This window comes from Ursus americanus, chromosome 19, assembly GCF_024610735.1.
Source record: "Ursus americanus isolate L20-20 chromosome 19, mUrsAme1.1.p, whole genome shotgun sequence".
NCBI classification, from domain to species: Eukaryota; Metazoa; Chordata; class Mammalia; order Carnivora; family Ursidae; genus Ursus; species Ursus americanus.
This window is the reverse complement of record NC_142145.1, coordinates 26,099,235-26,119,830: the sequence shown is the minus strand read 5'-3', so window position 1 is coordinate 26,119,830 and position 20,596 is coordinate 26,099,235. Positions and strand designations below refer to the sequence as shown.

The window sequence follows — 20,596 nt, the reverse complement described above, 5'->3', positions numbered from 1 at the left end:
ACTTTAGGTTTTTTAATAATTCTTCCCAAATTATTCCTGTATTGATGTATATTTGAGGGTTGCGTTGTTTTTTTTTTTTTCTCCCAATAAAGCATCTCATATGCTCAGTCTTACAAACATTACTTACTTAGTGCTCTGGAATGATCAGGGTTTCTAATACCTTTCATTTTTAATCTCTGTAATAACATGGCTGATGTGAGCTGTCGTACAAGATATACAGACATGGAGTAATTCTACAAAGAAAGATAATCTGTATTAAAGATGAGAGATAATAGTCTATTTACATAAAATACTTTTCTAAGAAACTCTGGTTTCTAAAAATAACATTCAAAATAACTTTCACAGGAAGGTCAAGAACGGGGAAGGGAACAAAATCAACTCAGCTATTATAGGGAAGATAAAACTCAATCATATTAAAAGTATTTCTCAATCACTTATCACTTTAAAACATCCATGTGAAAGATAACATATCTTAGATCAGTAGTTTTCAAACTGTGTTTCTAATTTAGCAAAACTGATTATCCTAGGGCCATCATGGTATGAATGAGAATGTACCCTCCCATGCCCACTTCTAACTGAAATTGTTCTGTTTCCATGTAATAGGACTGTCGCAATATTTTCACTGAAGAATGGGTTCCACTGCAGAAACAATGTCCAAACACCAGTGGTCTGAATTAACATTTCGAATCCAGAGTTTCAAAGTTCTAATTCTGGCAGAAGAGACCACATCATACATGGCCTTGAGCAAATCTTCAAATGAACCCAATATTGGCTTTCTTCTGAGAAAAACTTTGATAAATTAACTCTTGTTTCCAAATGCACATTTTATTAAGGAAGGGACAACTCCTATTGTATTTAAGACACACGAAGAAATGATAAAAATCAAAAAGACAAGGCCAGAAAACAGCATCCAATCCCATACCTCTTAGATCTGGCACAAAGGAACCTTCGTTAGCTATTTATAGAGCTATGAAGAGATGAAATAGAATTTTACCTACTTGCTAAAAATCTATCTTACTATTTCACTACATATATTCATTCAATTGATCCTACAATAAACAAAATACTTTTAACAGTTACCAAGCCAAATATTTTAAATATCATTTTTAATGTCCTGCAACAGTCTTTTTAAGTAACTGAATACTCAAAATAATATGCAAATTTTAAGTCAATTAATCATTTTAATTACAAGGAAAGAATATTATTCCCATTACACAGCAAAAAAACCTGCCAGGTCTTCAACGTCTACAATCATTTACTCAAAAATCTTTAAGTTAATAGTTACTTCAAAAAGATACATTCTTCTATTCAAATTCCTCCCATAAGCTTTAAAGTATTAATACCTGTTCATTTAACAATGTCCCTTGCATTTGCAGACAATACCCACTCCCAAGATTTTACTTATCTTTAAGTAGGCCTCAGGAAATTAAGCAACTTTGCTAAAATCACAGTGGCCAATTTGGGACTAAGTCAAGTTTTTCTGACTTATCCAGTGCTTCACTACACTGTACATTCAGTTTGTGCAAATGAAAAATACTAGGAATCAGCGCCCTGTGATAATACAGACAAGTTACGGTAAAAATTCAAAACTGAGAGCTCGAGAAAACAATCATTAGAGAGACAGTAATATTTTTATAGTGCAAATACGAATACAAAGATATTCTTTATGTCCAGCTCTGCAACTGCCTTGGTGTTACAATCAAAAAATTCCTGCTACAAACATATGACTCAATTTCTCTGTCCATAAAATAGGAATATTACCCTGTTTATCCCCATGAAATAGCAAGATGTTCAGAAATCAACTGAAATCTCTTTTGACATTCTATTGTTTCTATATATAAACAAATAGTTCTAAAACAGAAATCCCATGTTGTATTAGTCAGTATCCCATAATTGACGTAACACATTTGAGACTAAGAATTAGTAGAAAGCCAGGTTCATCAACCTAAAGGTATTGGGAAAATACTGTAATTCTAAGTAAATATCTTCATATGAGATTCCCCACATTATCTGAAGTAACAGCTGTTCATGTAAAGGCTGGAACAGATTATTTCCAACTACATTTAACCATTTCCTCAAAGCCTGATAAAACTTTGTCCCTCTTCATAAATGTATAACACTACCCAAAGTTTCCAGTTTCTTCAAACACTACTTAAACATATACATAAATATAACTGTGATGAAGCCATTTCCTTAAGAAATACCGTAAATACACTCACTTCTTTTCCAAGAAAACGAAGAGATGACACTCAGGAAATCTTGAGCTTTTTAACTCTAAGAATCTCTACATCTCCACCCCTGAACTGAAAATTCCTGCTTCTTAAAATTATAATCAGAAAACTAACAAGTTAGAGCTAGGAGCTTGAGCTAAGAAAAGACAAATCACCTCCTAGTGAGATCACTTTCATGCTACCCAGAAAAATCTTTACCTTTCCGATTTCTGATGCCCAAGAAATGGAAATCTGGTTTGGCACAGCTGAAGATAACCTAACTAAAGATGTAATATTCAAAGGGCGTCCAGGGCGTTTCTGTTCAATCCCATTTTTAGGTGGTGGTGCATAGCCCTAGAACCATAAGAGAGAAAAATAATTTTAAATTCTCTATCAGGGAATCAAAGATCTTCTGCAAGATAGATACACATTTGCCTAATTTCTGTTACACAGATCTAATTTCCGTTACATAGATCCGATATTTTTATTTTATCCTGGAAATCACACAATCTTCACTCTAAGGTCACCAATCCAAAGAGGAAACTAACCTTTTAAAAAACGTTATATTTCACAAGTCCAGAAAAGTACAAACAAAACAAAACAAAACAAAACAAAACAAAACCCCAGGTTCCACCATTAAAATGAAAGATACTAACATCTTGCCATACTATGAATCTTTTTCCTTTTTATAAACGATAAAGTTGCACCTCTTTGCACTGATTCATCGTCGAACCTCCTATTCAAAATGCATTCAAATACTGGGGATGGGAAAGAGGGAAAACAAAGTTTGGGGATTAAAAAACAAATTCATGCAAAAATAAATTACTGGGACTACATCAAAATACAAAGCTTCTGCACAGCGAAGGAAACAATCAACAAAACTAAAAGATAACCAACCTACTGAGTGGAAGATATTTGCAAATGACATATCTGATAAAGGCTTAGTATCTAAAATATATAAAGAATATATATAACTCAACACTTAAAAAAAAAAAAAGATCCAGTTAAAAACTAGGCAGAAGACATGAACAGACATTTCTCCAAAAAAGACATACACATGGCCAAGAAATAAAAGATGCTCAACATCACTCATCATCAGGGAAATGCAAATCGAAACTATAATAAGATATCACCTCACACCTGTCAGAATGGCAGAATCAAAACCACAAACAAGTGTTGGCAAGGATGTGGAGAAAAAGGAATCCTTGTGCACTGTTGGTGGGAGTGCAAACTGGTGCAGCCGCTGTGGAAGACAGTATGGAGGGTCCTCAAAAAATGAACAACAGAACTACCCTACAAACCAGTAATTGCACTAGTAGGTATTTACTCAACACAAAAACGCTAATTCAAAAAGATACATGCACCCCTGTGTTTACTGCAGCATTGTTTACAATAGCCTATTTATACAAATAGCCCAACTATCCATAAACAGATGAATGGATGAAGAAGAGGTAGTATGTACATACAATGGAATATTATTCAGCCATTAAAAAAGAAAGCTTGCCATTTGCAACCACATGCATGGAGCTTGTGAGTATAATGCTAAGTGAAGTCAGAGAAAGACAAATACCAGATGATTTCACTCATATGTGGAATTTAAGACAAAACAAATAAAGGGGGAAAAGAGAGACAAACCAAGAAACAGACTCTAAACTATAGAGAATAAAGTGATGGTCACCAGAGGGGAGGGGTGGAGGGATGGGTAAAACAGATTATGGGGATTAAAGAGTATGCTTCTCATGATGAGCACTGAGCAATGTGTAGAACTGCTAAATCACTATATTGTACACCTGAAACTAATATAACACTGTATGCTAACTGTACTGGAATTAAAATTTAAAAACTTACTAAATTTTTTTTAAAAAATAATAAAAATATTTTATTATAGTTTATAGGGGAAAAAAGAACAAATCAATGAATTTCAAAGAATTATTAAAGTCTTGTGAATGAAAAAAAAATGCTCTCCACTGCCTTCTCCCCAAGTAGAAAAGAAATTGTCATTTTTAAAACCAGAACATGTTAACAAAGAATAATCAATATTTCAATTGGCATTAAATTAGCGTGATGGCTATAATACTGGTATTTACACTTTATTTTATTTTTTTCTAATCATTAAGTATTTGTTTTAAACAGCAAGTTGATTCACATTACATCCATTTCTCAATTACAAGACTTCTCAGTTTGTAATTTTCAAAAATAAAATAATACATTTTTTAAAGATTTTATTTATTTATTTGTCAGAGAGACAGCACAAACAGGAGGGGGAAGGAGGCAGAGGGAGAAGCACGCAGAGGGAGAAGCAGGCTCCCCACTGAGCAAGGAGCATGAAATGGGACTCGATCCCAGGACCCTGGGATCATGACCTGAGCCGAAGGCAGATGCTTAACCAACTCAGCCACCCAGGTGTCCCTACAACAATAATTTTTAGAAAATTAAAATCTCTTAACTGTGAAAACATCTATGTATTGAAAAGCAGATACCATATTTCACTGAATCTAAAATGCCACTGATATAATTTAACTGTGTACCACTGAGAAGAAAAAAAACACTCAGTTAATGATACAACCTAGCATATCACTACTTATTTCTGCATGCATAGCAAAGAAATATAAGCAAAATGAACTGGCTAACATATTCCTTTTAAATATACAGAAAAATCTTCTGAATCACTTTTCATTCAGTCATCAATGCATATGTTTCATGGTACATCCCCAAATGCCACTAAGAGCTCTGGAGATACAATTATTTCTTAAAACCATATTCTACTCCACTAGCGTCACTCAGATTTCCTTGCAGGTCACTGACATCCTTAAATTAACTGCATGTGTTAATGCTAATACAATCTAGATCTTATCAGAATGTACTGATCAAAGCTTTCCAGACAACATCCAGGATTTGGGAACCTTCCTTAAAACGTTCTTAAATCATTTGTTGCTTAAAAAACCAAAGGAGCATAGCTAACCACTCATGCCACAGGAATAACAGCAAGGCTGTACAAATACAGGCAATGACAATACATCACAGCTGCCACCTGGTCATCAGCAACTGTAAGATACCTCTGGATTCTAGTGATGTTAAAAATATGCACGTTAGAAACAATGAAATACAGTATTGGTGGCATTACACCACAGGCTAAGGAACACATTCTATCACAACTAGGGAACCTCCTTCACTGCCTCGTCGGAGGTAGGATAGTAATTATTCAGTGGAAAGGCACCTAACTTGCAATCTACAACTTGGATCAAGACTTTGAAAATCATTAAAAACAGTCTGGGCAGGGAAGAAGGAAGGCAAAGAGCGTATCTTCAACAATGGCCATTACGCTATGGAAAAAGGAAATTGTGTGTGCACCTGCGTCCGCGTGTGTAGGAAGCTTATGCCCACCTAAGTATTCCTCTAGGATTTGCTGTGCAATAAACTAGGATCATGGGCTAGGATGGCACGTCAAACTTCTTTGTTACCTGTCAAAGTTTCTTACAACTGGAACAAAGTCCCTGAGGATCTCCATGGTGGTGAGGAGCTCAATATATTAATTTCCAAAAGGTCATTGGAGTTTCCTCATCTGAGGCTGCATGCAGTATACTCACATGATTTTCATAAACCTGCTTCATGCTAGTAAAGACTCCATATTTCATTATCCCAATCAGTAGCAACTGTGGATCGAGATGTGGTTTAAGGAGTTTTCTATCACAGTTACATGTAAATTTATGTCAGTTGTTCCACAGAAGGTCACAGAGAGCCAAAAAGCCTCTTTGGGAAAGGCTGGCATTTGATCTCTGGGATGGCCCTATCAGGCCAGGATAGCTCCCCCTCCCCAAGCCCCCACTACTTTCTGTTTTTGAAATCCGTCTTTGCCTTTGTCCTAAGGCTCCATTTCTTCACCTCCTTCACAGAGCCCCTGGAGCCATTGCAGGCCCCTGGCTCCAGAGGAAAAGGCCAGACTCATTACACAGTAACTGATATGTTCACAAACAGCCTAATGTAAGTACTGAAGGGTTAGTTGGTGGTTTTTTTGGGAAAAAACCAGCAGTGATTGAGTAACATTCTATCAGAGAAAGTACTCAACTGCCTAATTTCTTCTCTCTCAAAAGGACCGAAAGAGTGATAAATTCAGAAATATCCACTGACAGATCTCATGGCGAAGATATCATCCCAAAGCATAACACTGCTCCATTTGGAGTATTGTGTGGAACTGTAACCACCATATTTTCTGCAGCAATGCCAGAGTTTAGGTAGAACCTCACACATTTCAGATCGCCCCCAACATTGGCACAGTCACGTGATACTGGACAGGTCTTTGAGGCAGGTCTAGATACCAAAAAGATCTTCATGGTTAGATCTTTCAAGGGTGATAAGAGTTAAACAGCAACAAAAGTCAAGGTCAAAGAAATTTTAACACGTCTCAGATAAAGAAAACTGGTATGAACAGCCATGGAAATTGTGCAGACAGGCATTCCACAATCTGTGATTTTCCCAGGATTCCTTCGTCACACATGTGGCCACCCATTGGCATCCTTCAGTTCCAAGGAAAACTGCCTCTTCCCTTGGTTCAGATCTTTGTATGATCTACCCAGATAAAAAAATAGCTCCTAAGAATCTACTGTTGCTCATTGCCAGAAACCTGAGAAGCAAAATGTCCCACCTGGGTCTTGAACGAGCATGGCGCCATGTAAGCATTCCCCCTGACCACATCTACTCTTCCTCTGCAATTTTCCTGTTCATCCCCAAAGGACTATCTCAAATATTTCAGCCCCACAGACATCTTTCAAAAAGAGTCAGGCAGTAACAGTGCAGTATTGCTCAAGGTCTTTAAAATTCATGAAATAGGTACTTCTTCTCAGGTCTCTAAATCCACAAGCTATGAAGAGACAAAACAGGATTCCTGACAATCAAGTCAGATCTTCAACTACAAGGGTTGGCTTTGGTCATGGCCCATCTTCACTTTGGGGGGCTCAATGACAATCATCTGGCTCTGGTAGAGCCCAGAATCCTAGACCATGTTGTCCGGCCTCCTCAGCTATTCATCAGTGTTGCTTATATACTTATTCCAGAGCCAAGCCTTGTGCTCAGCAGGGATGCTAAACAGCTCCCCCACCTCCTTCTCTGTAGTCTCTGTTGTTGAAATGGCAACTTAGCATCCTCGTGAAATCACTGTTCTTGCAGCATGTCCTGGGTTCAATGCACCACCACTTTGTAGTGCTTGACAAACAGGCCATGCTCTCCTACTTTTCTGATTCTGGCTTTGCTGGCCTCCTACACAGCTGAACTAATTTACTGACTTATTCCAAGACTCAGTGGAGACAGATATACAATCCAGTTCAACAACTAACTGTTATTTTAAGATGTGACTAACAGGATTTGAAGAGTCCAGAGTTATCTATCAGAGGGGAAACAGGCTGTATCCATTGTATGAGTGTGCGAGTAGGTGTGTGTACGTGTGTGTGTATCCCAAGGGCTGAAGCCCATACACTGCTTCACTGCTTAAACAATGGGCTGTCAATCAAATACCAATGCATCCACCCCCCAGGTGTGCACATCAAGGCCCAAACTTGGAATCCTTGATCTCCATGTCCAGTTGCTCCCAGCAGCCTCTGCCCTTTACCATCTCATCCATGGAGGAGGCCCAGCTGATTCAGACAACTACCACAACACGCTGCCCTATATATGCAAGTCCTGCCCTGTTATTATGCCATTTGATATGATCCTAAGAGTCTTTCACAGCCCCTCTGCTTCCTGGCACAAGATGTTCCAGGCTCACCTTTTCCATCTCCCCCAGACCAGGAATCAGCCATTTCTCCAAGAAGTCATGAATCCCTCTAGTGGAAAACAGTATTTAACCTGGATAGTAAGACTGCTCATTGGTATGGAGTTGTCACTGTTTCCTCCCCTTGTGAGTATTTAGACTAAACTTACATGCAAGTCTGGTAAATAAAAACCAACTTACAGGCAAAGGAAACAGCTTCCCATTTACTTTTATACATAGACTATTGGGATAGTTGTCTTCTTGAGGGCAACTTGTCTCTGCCAGGCAAAGTCTGCATTAAAGAAAAGAAACCAAATTATTCTTAAAGAGCGTACCCAAACATGTTTACATATTTCAAGTTCAGGACTATATGCACATAGTTAGCAAGTACAAAATTAACAGAAAATTTCAAACTCACCTCAGCTGAACCTGGACTGTATAATCTCTCCTACCACCTGGCAAAAAATCCCTGTTGGAAAGAGAAAGAAACTGGGTTGAGAAGGCACGACGAGAATTCACAGCAACATTCTCACCAGAAAAAAAGCATTATTAATATTTTTATTCTTATTCCTAAAGATGAATACTACCCTACCAAGAGCACAAACCTTCATCAAAATGCTACAGTGATGCTAACGCTCATTTACTTAACATTTAGTCATGTCTCCACAGCAATGTTAAGGTATTTTCAATTCACAGAAACTTTCGTGATGCAGTATTTATTCCAATAGGCAACAGATATGGTTAACATGAAAAGCACCCTCGATTCTAAAAGAGTTTACTAAATTAATTTGTTTGCTCATAATGGTTCTTAACCTTGGCTGAGCATTTTAATCATGTGGTTTTTTAAAAATATAAAGATCCATTCACTAGACTATTCATCTGGAATACATACTGAGCATTGGTTTTTACAGCAGGTGGTTCTAATATAGAACCAAAATGACAAGCTCAATGACAATCATTTGGCTCTGGTAGAGCCCAGAATCCTAGACCATGTTGTCCGGCCTCAGCATTTCTGTACCACGGCAACTTTATAATAAGTATCCAATTAAGGACACAGAACCTTTCAGAATTTCTACACGAGAACCTAACAGAGTCCCATATAAAGTACTTCTGGCACTGAACCTTCCAAAGCCTTGCCACTCCAAATGGGGCCCACAGTGAAGCAGCATAGAGACTGTTTGGGAGCTTGTCAGAAATGCAGAATCTCAGGCCCTACTGCAGACCTACGAAATTAGAACCTGCACTTTAACGAGACCCCCAGGTGACAGGAATGCACGTTACAGTGTAGAAATATTGTCCTTAGCCATTATCATCAATCTTGGACTCTGTCAAAGAGAAGAGTACTGAGAAATCAGTCCTTTTTTAAGAGTACATTTGCCCTCCCCTTGCTCTAACTGGGCCACTCTCCTGTTTCACTATGTTCACTGGAAGGCAGTTACCGCAGTGACCAGCTTGAGTTCTACAGTCCCAAACTTGGACATATGGACTTAACCTGTCTGTGCCTCTGTTTCTACATCTATTAAAGATGGAAAATTATGGAGCTGCTGTGATGACTAATGTGTTAATAATACATGTACAGTGCCTGGATGTATAATGTGCCCAACAAGTATGAGCAGCCGGCTATTATTAACTCTGCTTTTACTTTCCCTCGACAGTAGCCTCCACTCTTCTCAAATGTCTATTCAAAACATCCCCATACCCTAGACAACACTGACCTCTTGTGTGAGTAACCCATATCATCCCCCTCAAGTAAATCAAGAACCATTTATTTCATAGTCTGTGTGCTGGCTCAGCAACAAATAAAGACACAACATTTGCTTTCAAAAGGTCTCATGCTAGTAGATAACATATATATACAATTAAAATGTGGCAAATGTGAGAGTACATTAGGAAAAATAGGTGCTACAGAAGAGATACAAGTTTAACTTTGTCTTAAAAGTTCAACCCAATTATCACAGTCCAACCAAACTAGAAAGTAAGGTTTGCACAGCAGCAGGTCTGCCTATTTCTACTTAGACACACTTCCATCATTAACAGTGGATTCACCAGCGCAGATTCTCAGCAAAAGGAAAGGGTGAAGATCAATCAGAGATACCTAACAAAATCTTGTTGGGTTAGAAAACATAATATGAAAAAAGAGCAACAGCAAAAGACATAACTAGAAAGATAGATGGGAAAATAATATAAAGGGTTTTAAATAGCTTGCCTAAGGATTGATACTTTATGCCAGTAAGGGAAATTAACATAAACTGGGAAATGCAATGTGTTATATATCTTCACAAACATGAGGAGTAATGAGTAAGGATCTTCTAACATTCAATTTCTGCCAGTCACTGTTCTGGGAACTTTCACATGTTCATCTCATTCATCAGATATAAAGCAGGCATTTACTATATGTCAGGCACTGCGACAGGCTTTGAGAACATAAAAAGAGTAAGATGTTGTCATCAAGTTCGTAAATTCAAGGAGTCAAAAAAATGCATTGAAAGTTTAATAGAAAATAAGTAAGTAGTACAGTGAGACAAAGTGTGTGTTTGGGGAGATCCGGAAAGGCATCACAGAAAAGCTAAGACTAGAACTGGCCCTAAAATATACCTCAGGTTTGCCAAGCAATTGTATCTGCAAAAGATGAGGGCTCGAAGGCTACTTAAATGTAAACATCACTGAGTGGTATTTAGGCATAAAAATGGACGGAATTAATGACTGACTAGATACAGAAGGCAGGATACGGAAGGGGAGCACCTGGGGTGGGGCCCAGGTTTTGGAACAGGGGAACTGCTACTCACCAGGGTAAGAGGTAAAACAAGTGATGACGTTCAATGCCCCCAGCCACTGAGTGAGGTGGTGATTATTTTTCCTATGTTACGCTGGGTAAGTAAGATTCACCAGGCTTTAGTAACTTACCCAGGGGCTTACAGACAGGCCTAAGTGGTTGAGCCAGAATTCACACTGCAACTGGTGTGCAATTCACACTCCAAAGACCATGCTAGCTTCCTCAAGTGCAGAGCTGCATTCAAGTTTTAAATCGTGAAAGAGACATAAAAGAAGGATCAGTGGAGTACAGCAAACTGACAGGACGTGGAGGATGAAGTGTGGGATAATACAAAGAGGGCTCTGTCTGGGCAGACCCCATGCCATTAATGAAATGGGTAGTGGGAGGAAATATACCAAGCACAAATCTCCTTGAAGCCAGTCTGTTTTTTCAACTTTGCACCCCTGGTGCCGGGAACACTGCCTGGATCATCATAGGTAGTCAATAAATCTATGCTGTGAGACTAAATGAATCAATGAAAGAATAAAAGATAAACAAGCAAGTTTGGGAGGAACACAAGTTCAATTCTGAATGTGCTGTGTTTGATGTACCTGTGGGTCATCGAAGTAGGAACAGTGAATATGGACTCTGGAGCGAAGTGGAGATTTTGCAGCCACCAATATAAAAATAACAAAGCAAATTCATGAATACCATCACAGTAGTGAGAAGAGAATCACAGACTGATTCCTGGGAACGTGTAAGAGAAGTCAGTGTGAGAAGCTGAGACAGCATGATTAGGGGAACAGTAGTAGCAAACGGAAGGGGAGTGCTAAAACCAAGAAGAGAGCTGAACTCACTGATCAATCTTCACAAGATGTAATATAAAAAGAACAAAACAACCCGAACCTGAATGTATTCGAGCCTCATTCAGACCTTACTATCACGACAGGCCAGGGGAGAAGCTGGATGCCCCGCAGTGCTTCTCAAATTTGTTAAACACCAGAAACACCTGGGGAGCTTTAAAAACTGTGGTCCAGCCTAAGAGAGTCTAACTGAATTGGTATGAACGAAACACGCGTATTTAGATTCCTAAAAGCTCCTCAGGTGATTCTAATATGCAGCAAAGTGTGAAAACCACGCATAGAAGTTAAACAACACCGACAAGAAGTACCTCTGGATCCATATCCAGCCATGTGTAATATGCTACAAAGTCAATGAACCGCTTTTGTCAAAGAGAGTGGTAAGAAATATTCTAAGAGCAGAAACAGAGCTCTTTAGAGAAGTGATCAATTCCAGAACTGGGGCAGAGATTTTACGAAATGAACCTAGAGCACCCTGTGGTGCCACAAAGTAAAGCAGTACTCAGAAACAGGTGGAGACGTACCAAAGGGCACCGAAGCCAACCTGAAAGATCAGCCAATGGCCAAAGGTAGACCAGTTTGAACAACATAAATTATCACAGTACTGCATTATAAATGCAGAGCAATCAAGAGCCTACACAGATACAAGTAAACGGCTGAATAAGTAAACGGGGGAGAAGGGACAGCTCTTCCTTATGAAAGAATAACTAATGTGAAAAAGAGTAAGGACAACAGAAAATCACACCGTTGGAACACAAGAGTGTTTACGACAAAGTAACTGCTGAAGGAAAGATCCATCAGTGAATGCTAAATCAGTGGGCAAAAATTTGGAGAAACAGAATATGTGCCTTGTCTCAAAGTATCTCCCCCAAGATACTTATTACTAACAAAGGAAAAAACAGCAACTTAAATGCCAAAATCTAGTAGAGAGTACCTTACCCAAGTGATCAAGGTTGAAACTGCCAAAAATTAAATGTATCAATATTATGTGGCCCAACATGATACACTAAGGAAGAGCATGTAACTTGAGGTATTTTTGCCAAAAATGCATAATTTCATGACAAAATATCAGAAAAACCAAATTGAAAAATATTTTATAAAATACCTGGCCAGGACTCTTCAGAAGTATCAAAAGTTATGAAACTGTCACAGACTGAAAAAGACTAACATGGCACTAACAATTAAAGGTAATTTGGGATCTTGAATTCCATCTAGGAATAGAGGTTCATTAGCATTAAAAAAAAAAACTGGTGACATCTGACTAAAACCCTATAGCATGGTTAACAGTATTATACCAAGGTTAATTTCTTCATTTTGGTAATTGCACTATGGTTATGCAAGATGTTAATATTAAGAGAAGCTGGGTAAAGAGTATATCTATTTTCATAACTTTTCTATCAATCTATAATTACTTCAAAGTAAAGTTTTTAAAAATCTTGGGAGATAAAGAAGTCAAAAGTAATTACACGGGCCATGTATAAACACTGAAACAACTAAGAAAATCTGAATATAGCCTAGTCATTGTTTTATATTAAGGAATTCTAATTTTACTATGATTATATTAAGAATTAGAGATCTATCTTGAGGTATTTCTAGCTGAAATTATATGATGCTTGTGATTTGCTTTAAAATATTTCAGGAAAGGGGTGCCTGGGTGGCTCAGTTAAGGGTCTGTCTGCCTTTAGCTCAGGTCATGATCCTGGGGTCCTGGGATCCAGCCCCATGTCCTTGGCTCCCTGCTCAGAGGGGAGTCTGCTTCTTCCTCTGCTCTTCCCCCCTGCTTATGCGCGCCTGCTCTCTCTCTCTCATAAATAAGTAAAATCTTTAAAAAATATGTCGGGAAAAAGCGGGGGTTACATACAGACTGCCAAAATGTTGATAATTATTGAAGTTAGGTAACAGGTACCAAACTTTCACTTCCACTTATCAGGAAGAAGTTGATTTTGTATTATTTAATTACATGATTCTGAAAAGGTTAGGCTTTGTCTATATGTGTATGTGATTTATCTTGTTTTCTTTGGAAGGAGGATTACAAATAGCTTTTTATTTGTTTTTAATTTTTATACATAAGATACATAAAATTTATCACGTTAACCATTTTTAAGTGTATAGTTCTGTGGCATCAAGTATACTCATACTGTTGTACCACCACCAACAACATCCAGCTCCAGACATGATCAAAATGTTTAGTTGAGATTTAAATTTTAGTCACTCATTTTTGGACTACTTAATAAATTCACATAGTTCAAACTTCAAAAACATACAAAAAAGGACATAAAGTGAAAAGACTATCCCAACTCTGGCCCTGGCTATCCAATACCCCTGTACAGAGGCAGCTGATATTTGTCCACACATATTTTAGACACTTAAGCAAATTACACACACACATACCTTTTTAGGGCAACTGGTAGTATACTATTCACAATTTGAAGCCTTGTTTTTGGCACTTAAAAATGTATCTTGAAATCTGTATCTTTAAATCTAACATACTCTAAATAATCTCCTTCCCTCAAAGACCCTTCCTTCAAAGACCAACGCAACACTCTTGAAGCTTTCCCAGACCACCAACATTAATAGTAATCTCATCCTCCTATAAATCAGTTATTTGTAGTTACTAAAATTGGATCTCTTCATCTGACACCTTGCAATGCCAAGATCAGTTTATGTATATGAGCTGGTTCACTAACAAGAATGGCCATGTTATATAATGTACCTAATATTATATAATTGTATCTAATACACAGTAAACGATCTCAAGCAAGGGATCATCACTGAGTAACAAAAAAAATATTGATGATAAGGTTTTGGATATAAAATATAATTTTAATAATATAAATACAATTTAAAATTTTTCAATTTATTCTATTTATTTGTTAATTGGTTTATTACTATTCCCAAGATTGCGAGTACTTCCAAATTTACAAAAACCCACTGCAATGTCTTGCCCCTGGTGAAAATGAACCACATCAAGCTACATTCATTTTACTTCTTCGATAATTTTCTCCTCTGAATTTTCTGTTTTCTGAAACTCCTATTATTTTGGATATTGGATCTTTTACACTAATCCTTGTACTGTCTTTTTTTTTTTTTAATCCTAGTTTTCAACACTTTTCCCCTGCCTGTGGAAGAGGCAGTCTATCTATGCAATACTCTGTGAGAGCAAACTTTACAGGGTCAGAACATAACAATTATTTGAGATTTTGACAACAGCACTCTCACCCTCTATATATCAGTAAAGGTGATATGTGAAAGATCTAAAACTTTGTCCCAGACTCTTCCACTAAAGAGAGCGTCCTCAAGATGTTACTGTGCTTTGAAGAGATGTGAGAACCGTAAGTTTGAATTCACCATCTTAAGAGATTGATCAGGCACATGAAGATATTAAACACTAAAAAGTCCAATCTTAAAGAATTTATGTAATTGTCCTGAGCACAGAATTTCCAAAACTTAACTGCAGAATCCTTATTTTTGTAAATTATTAACATCTCAGAGAAGATGAGCATTCAAATGAATAGCTGAAAGGAGGCAAAAAACCTCTAATTTGCTCAACTCTTCTACTTTTAACTCTACAATCCCAGAAAAATCATTTAACCTCCTAGAGCCTCCATTTTCTTATACTAAATCTTTAAGAATGCAATTTTTAAAAGTCACATACGTATTATTAACACCAAAGATGACTATTTTTTAATTGGAAAAGTATATACTACATATTTCCTTTTCTTTCCTCTTACATCTTAGTTCATTTACTCTTTATAAATGTGTCTATTTTAAGTTTCTCCAATTTTTCTAAATGGCAAAGCTAAGAGTACTTTTCATAATCGTTTTCAGATTTCTACTAATTTTATGGTCTAGGTGACCACATAGCTCAGAACAGTGCCAGTTTATTAATAATTTTTCTGGGATAAGAACATGATGTCTACTTTAACTCTTGAAATGCCTCAGTGGGAATGATAAAGTTTATGGACATCCTATCTTTGTGCTGTTGTCACAAATTCTTTTTTATGTTGCTATATTTGGAATAAAATTTTCATTTAAAAAAGTTACTGCCAAAATGTAATTCAAAAAAATAAGCTGGGGTTTCAGTCAAAGGTTAAAACTGTTTTCTAATACAGAGTATTTAGTAAATAATTGGCTAACTTTAGTCAATGCTTGCTTAAGGAACAGTCCAAATGTTACAGACTGTGTCTCCCCAAAATTCAGGTTGAAGACCTAACCCCTCAATCTGACATATGTGAAGATGGGAACTTTAAAGAGGTAATTACAGTTCAATAAGGCCATAAGGGTCGGTCCCTCACCCAGTACAAATGGTGTCCTCGAAGAGAAAGACACCAGGGATGCACAGGCACATAGAAGAAAGGACAAGTGACGCGAGAAGGCAGCCTCTACAAGCAAAGGGGAGAGGCCTCAGGAGAAACCAAATCTGTTGACACCTTAATCTTGGACTTCAAGCCTCCTGAATTTTGAGAAAATAAATTTCTGTTGTTTAAGCCAGCCAGTCTGCTGTGCTTTTTAACGGCTGCCCGAGCAAACGAATACACCAATATTCACGAAGAAACATATTCCAAACATTCCTCTTACCTGGATATGCATATCTCTCTAACTTGCTGAGGTGTCAGAGCAAAAATAAAAAACTTCTCTTGAAATCGTTGAATACTGCTTTGAACTGGGGAGGGAAAAAAAAGATAACATTCCAATATCCAATATCCAAAAGATAACAGATCCAAGGATGTAACCATGCGCAATAACAATGCATTTCTGATCAAGAGTCTGCCAAATTCTGAAATATTTACGGTTAAAATACTCCAATATAAAGAAGTAATAAACTGCAGTCATCTTGGAATCATGAAAGCAAAGTCACTGTAAAATAGGCTCAATTTTAAGCATTTAGTCTTTATTCTAAAACGCTGATTATAACATAGTCAAAATATAACAAAACTGTTCAAAATTACATTTCATCTTGACTATAGCATTATCAAATGAAAGCTTGAGGAAGTCAAAAACTACCCCCCAGAACTCTATACTAGATTTAGGTGATCTTTCGTTTATTTCTTTGTTGTGTTCTGTTTTCAACCCTTTATATTCAGCTACACAGAACATTCATATAAGATAAAATTTTAAACTTAAAACTTCTAAGTTGATCAAATGAAGATACATAATTATTTGTATATAGATTATCTAATTAAAAAAATTACCTAATGAAGTCACCCTTAATTATGTTATTAAAAATTGAAATCTATTTACTTCACAAAGAACTTTATAACACATTTATCTTGATGTATTATTCAATGATGTTCTAGTGCTCATTAAAACAAAATAAAGCGAAAGCTAATATAGAGAACTTTTGCTTCCTAACAAGTACTGCAACAACTGACAAGGCAAAAATGGCTCTTGTGTGTGTTACTGGCCACAGTTTTCGTGATACATGAAAATAAATAAACAAGATGCCAGTTAAATATCCAATGTCAGAGGCCTTCCATCCACAAGTGACACCAAATCAAGAAAAATATTAACCCCTTGAGTAAAACACTTTTCTTTAAGCACAGTTTATTATAGCAATTATGCGCCTAGAAATCATGTCCTAAAGTGGCACATATTTTCCCAGAACATTTAAAAAAAAAAGGGGGGAGAAAGAGGAATGCAGTTTATGATGAAGGCCTAAAAATGGAACAAAATGCTAGGTCACAAACGTGAAGTATGGGGCAAAAAACACAAACACACAGCCACAGCAGTAAGTCCCTCCATTTCTTCAATCCTGTTCACTCCTCGACTCTTTCTTGTACAGATTTCACTTTCTACTCTCTAACCACAGTTAAGGTCACCAATGACCTCTTAACTGTCAAACTAAATAACCTCTGAGATTAGAGGTGAACACACTGCATTTTCAATCAGAGTTAATGGTATTAGCACTCAGTCTACCCAGTCAGAAACCCCAATTGTCTAATATAGGTACAAATGGAGTCCCAGAAGGAGAACAGAAAACAGGGTATTTTTTAAAAAAAAGTTTCAGAAATAGTGAAAGAACACTGATTAACTCATTGGCGGGGGGAAGCCCTTACAGATCAAAGCTCAAGCAAAGTAAATACAAAGAAAGATACTAGTCACATCAAAATCAAACTACTGCAAACCAATGATGACTATAAAATCTTAAGAGCAGTCAGGGAAAAAGAAACATTACATACAAGGGAAAAACAATATGAATAAAGGCAATGTAAGCCAAAAGTCATCTTCAAAGTGGTGAAAGGAAAAAACTGTCACTGGAAAATTCAATACCTTTCAAAAACAGGGTTAAATAAAGACTTTTAGATAAACAAAGACCAAGAGAATTTTTGAAAGCAAATAAGTAATACAAGTAACATACAAGGAAATTGTCAGGATAAAAAGAAATGATACCAAATTCTAAACCAATTTTCAGGAATGAAAACCACTCTGAACAGTAAATAAGTGGTAAAGGTAAAAGGATATGTTGTTTTTTCTTATGATTTCTTTAAAAAGATAACTATTTAAAGCAAAAGTGGGGCAACTGGGTGGCTCAGTCAGTTAAGCGTCTGCCTTCGGCTCAGGTCATGGTGTCAGGGTTCTGGGATCAATCCCCATGCTCGGCTCTCTGTTCAGCAGGGATCCTGCTTCTCCCTCTCCCTCTTGTGCTCTCTCTCACTCTCTTTCTCAGGTAAATAAATAAAATCTTTAAAAATAAATAAAAATAAAGCAAAAGTAATGGCATTGAAAGGAAGGATTTTTAAGACAGGAAGAAGGAAAAGATATGACAATAGCAAAAAGGATAGATAAATGAAATTATCTGCCCAAGAGCTGTGATTCTTGCTTCATTCTGATAAGGTTGATTAACACAGATCTCCCCAGAGACAGATTCATTCCTTGTGCACCAAAAATGTCAGGTATCTACTACTGCAAAGCTGGGCGCAGGACCTTCGGTCAATTCACCCAGCGTAAATACGCGTATCTGAGGCCTTGCCTGGGTGACTGGAGTCAACCCACCCAGAAAAGTATCTATATACCATGAAACTTGCATTGAACCTGGAAGACTTCCATAGTCAGCATATGCCAACATTTATGTACGATTTACAGAACTTGCAGCTTAACGTTAGCAGTTTATATCTCAATACATTTTTGCAGAGGCTTTTATTTTTCTGACACAGTTTTGAACTTATTATTTGATGCTAAATTTTCTGTCCAAAATATTAAATACCACATAACTACCCTGTTTCTATGAAAAAAAATGGATGTTTCATCACTGTGTACCAGGAACTTACAGCAACAAAAAAACAGTGCATATGCTAATAAAATCCAATTTGTATTAACACTGATAAATTTTATACAAGACAATTTTATGACAGAACAGCAGACAAAATCACACTAAATGTGCCATGAGGTAAACCTATTAGCTAGACTGTCGTTTTAATACAGATCAGGAGAAGGAATGGCAGGATATAAAGCAGAAAGATGCAGGTTTTGCACTGTATTTTCTTCCCATTAGTGTCTCCAACTTGGGATCAGAAAACCAATTCTACACGGACCCCATGAACACTTTTACCTTAACAGCAGCAAATGACAAAGGAAAAAGACCATGACTCAGGGACATGAATCAGACATGACTTGATTCAAACCCTTTCCTTTTTTAACAATCCTCCATAAGGTAGATTCTATTTTTCAAAGACAGCTACAACAGTATCTCCCATCATGCCCTTCTTATAACCTTGGCATTGTTTCAGTGAAGCAGTGGGGTCTCTCTCTATCACCCTCCCTTTGAACTTGAATGGTTCTTTGTGACTGCTTTAATTGATGGCATAAGCGATGCTATATAACTTGCAAGGCTAGATAATAAAAGCACCATGCACTTTTCCCTTGCTCTCTGAGTCACTCTCTTGAGACCCAGCTCTCATGCTCTAAAGAAGCCCAAATTAGACCAGAGGAAAAAGCCTTACACAGGTACTCTAACCAATAGCCAAGCTGAGTCCAAGCCAACAGGTAGCACAGACACCACACACAACTGAAGATGCCTTCAGATGATCTGGGGTAGCCATCAAGTCACCCCCAGCCCCTAAATCTTCTCAGCTAACACCCCAGACATCTTGGGGTGGAGACAAGCTATCCACACACTGTTGGAATTTCAGTTCCTAACAGGAGAAATCCACAAACATAGTAAGATGGTTGTTTTACACCACTGTACTCTGGGATGGTATATTATACAGCAATAAGTAAAACTATGCCACAATTTCATGAAGTAATTTTAGCATTAATCTTAGAAATTCCAAGTTCTATCATTATGTCTGGCTTCATTTATAATTACTAACTGATGAGGCCTGCTGATATGACATAATACTTATGACTATTCTAGGTTTGTGGATATTGGTTCTTTTTACCTTTTTAAGCGTAATTGGACCCGAATATTCCTGTATCCTCATCTTAGCCCTACTGGTTATTACCCAAGTGATAGGAAATTCACATAAGATCTTCAAGTCCTTCTTTACTCCTCAATTAAAATGGGAATAACATTTTGCTCATCTGCTTGTTTTTAAGATTTTATTTATTTGAGAGAGAAAGAGAGCGTGCATGCACTCAAGAGCAGTGGGGGGTGGGAGGGTGGGACATGGAGACTCTGCACTAAGCATGGAGCCTGATGCAAGGCTCAATCTCAGGACCCTGAAATCATGACCTGAGCCTAAATCAACAGTCAGATGCTTAACCGACTGAGCCACCCAGACACCCTTCATCCGTCTTTTAAAGGCTGTTTTGTGGGTGTCATGACCTCAGGATCATGAGATCAGGTCCTTCACCAGGCTCTGCACTCAGAGCGGAGTCTGCTTAAGATTCTCTCTCAGGGTGCCTGCGTGGCTCAGTTGGTTAAGTATCTGCCTTGAGCTCAGGTCATGATCCCGAGGTCCTGGGATTGAGCCCTGCATGGGGCTCCCTGCTCAGTAGGGAGTCTGCTTCTTCCTCTGCCCTCCCCCCCCCCCCCGCTAGTGCTGGCACACGTGTGCTCTCTAATAAATCAAATCCTTAAAAAAAAAAAAAA

General features: G+C 37.5%; 1 protein-coding gene across 12 annotated transcripts in view; it reads right to left on the bottom strand.

Moving 5' to 3' along the window:
* The window catches only part of PIAS2 (protein inhibitor of activated STAT 2), a 117,010-nt gene that overhangs the window by 62,102 nt on the left and 34,312 nt on the right, over window positions 1-20,596 (bottom strand). For all 12 annotated transcript variants that reach the window (XM_087869840.1, XM_087869841.1, XM_087869842.1 and 9 more), the window contains 5 exons: window positions 16,144-16,228; window positions 8,372-8,422; window positions 8,155-8,245; window positions 2,430-2,564; window positions 128-233 (listed from right to left, as the gene is read on the bottom strand). In XM_087869840.1, the coding sequence (XP_087725966.1) occupies window positions 128-233; window positions 2,430-2,564; window positions 8,155-8,245; window positions 8,372-8,422; window positions 16,144-16,228 (468 nt within the window). The remainder of the gene's footprint in view (window positions 1-127; window positions 234-2,429; window positions 2,565-8,154; window positions 8,246-8,371; window positions 8,423-16,143; window positions 16,229-20,596) is intronic.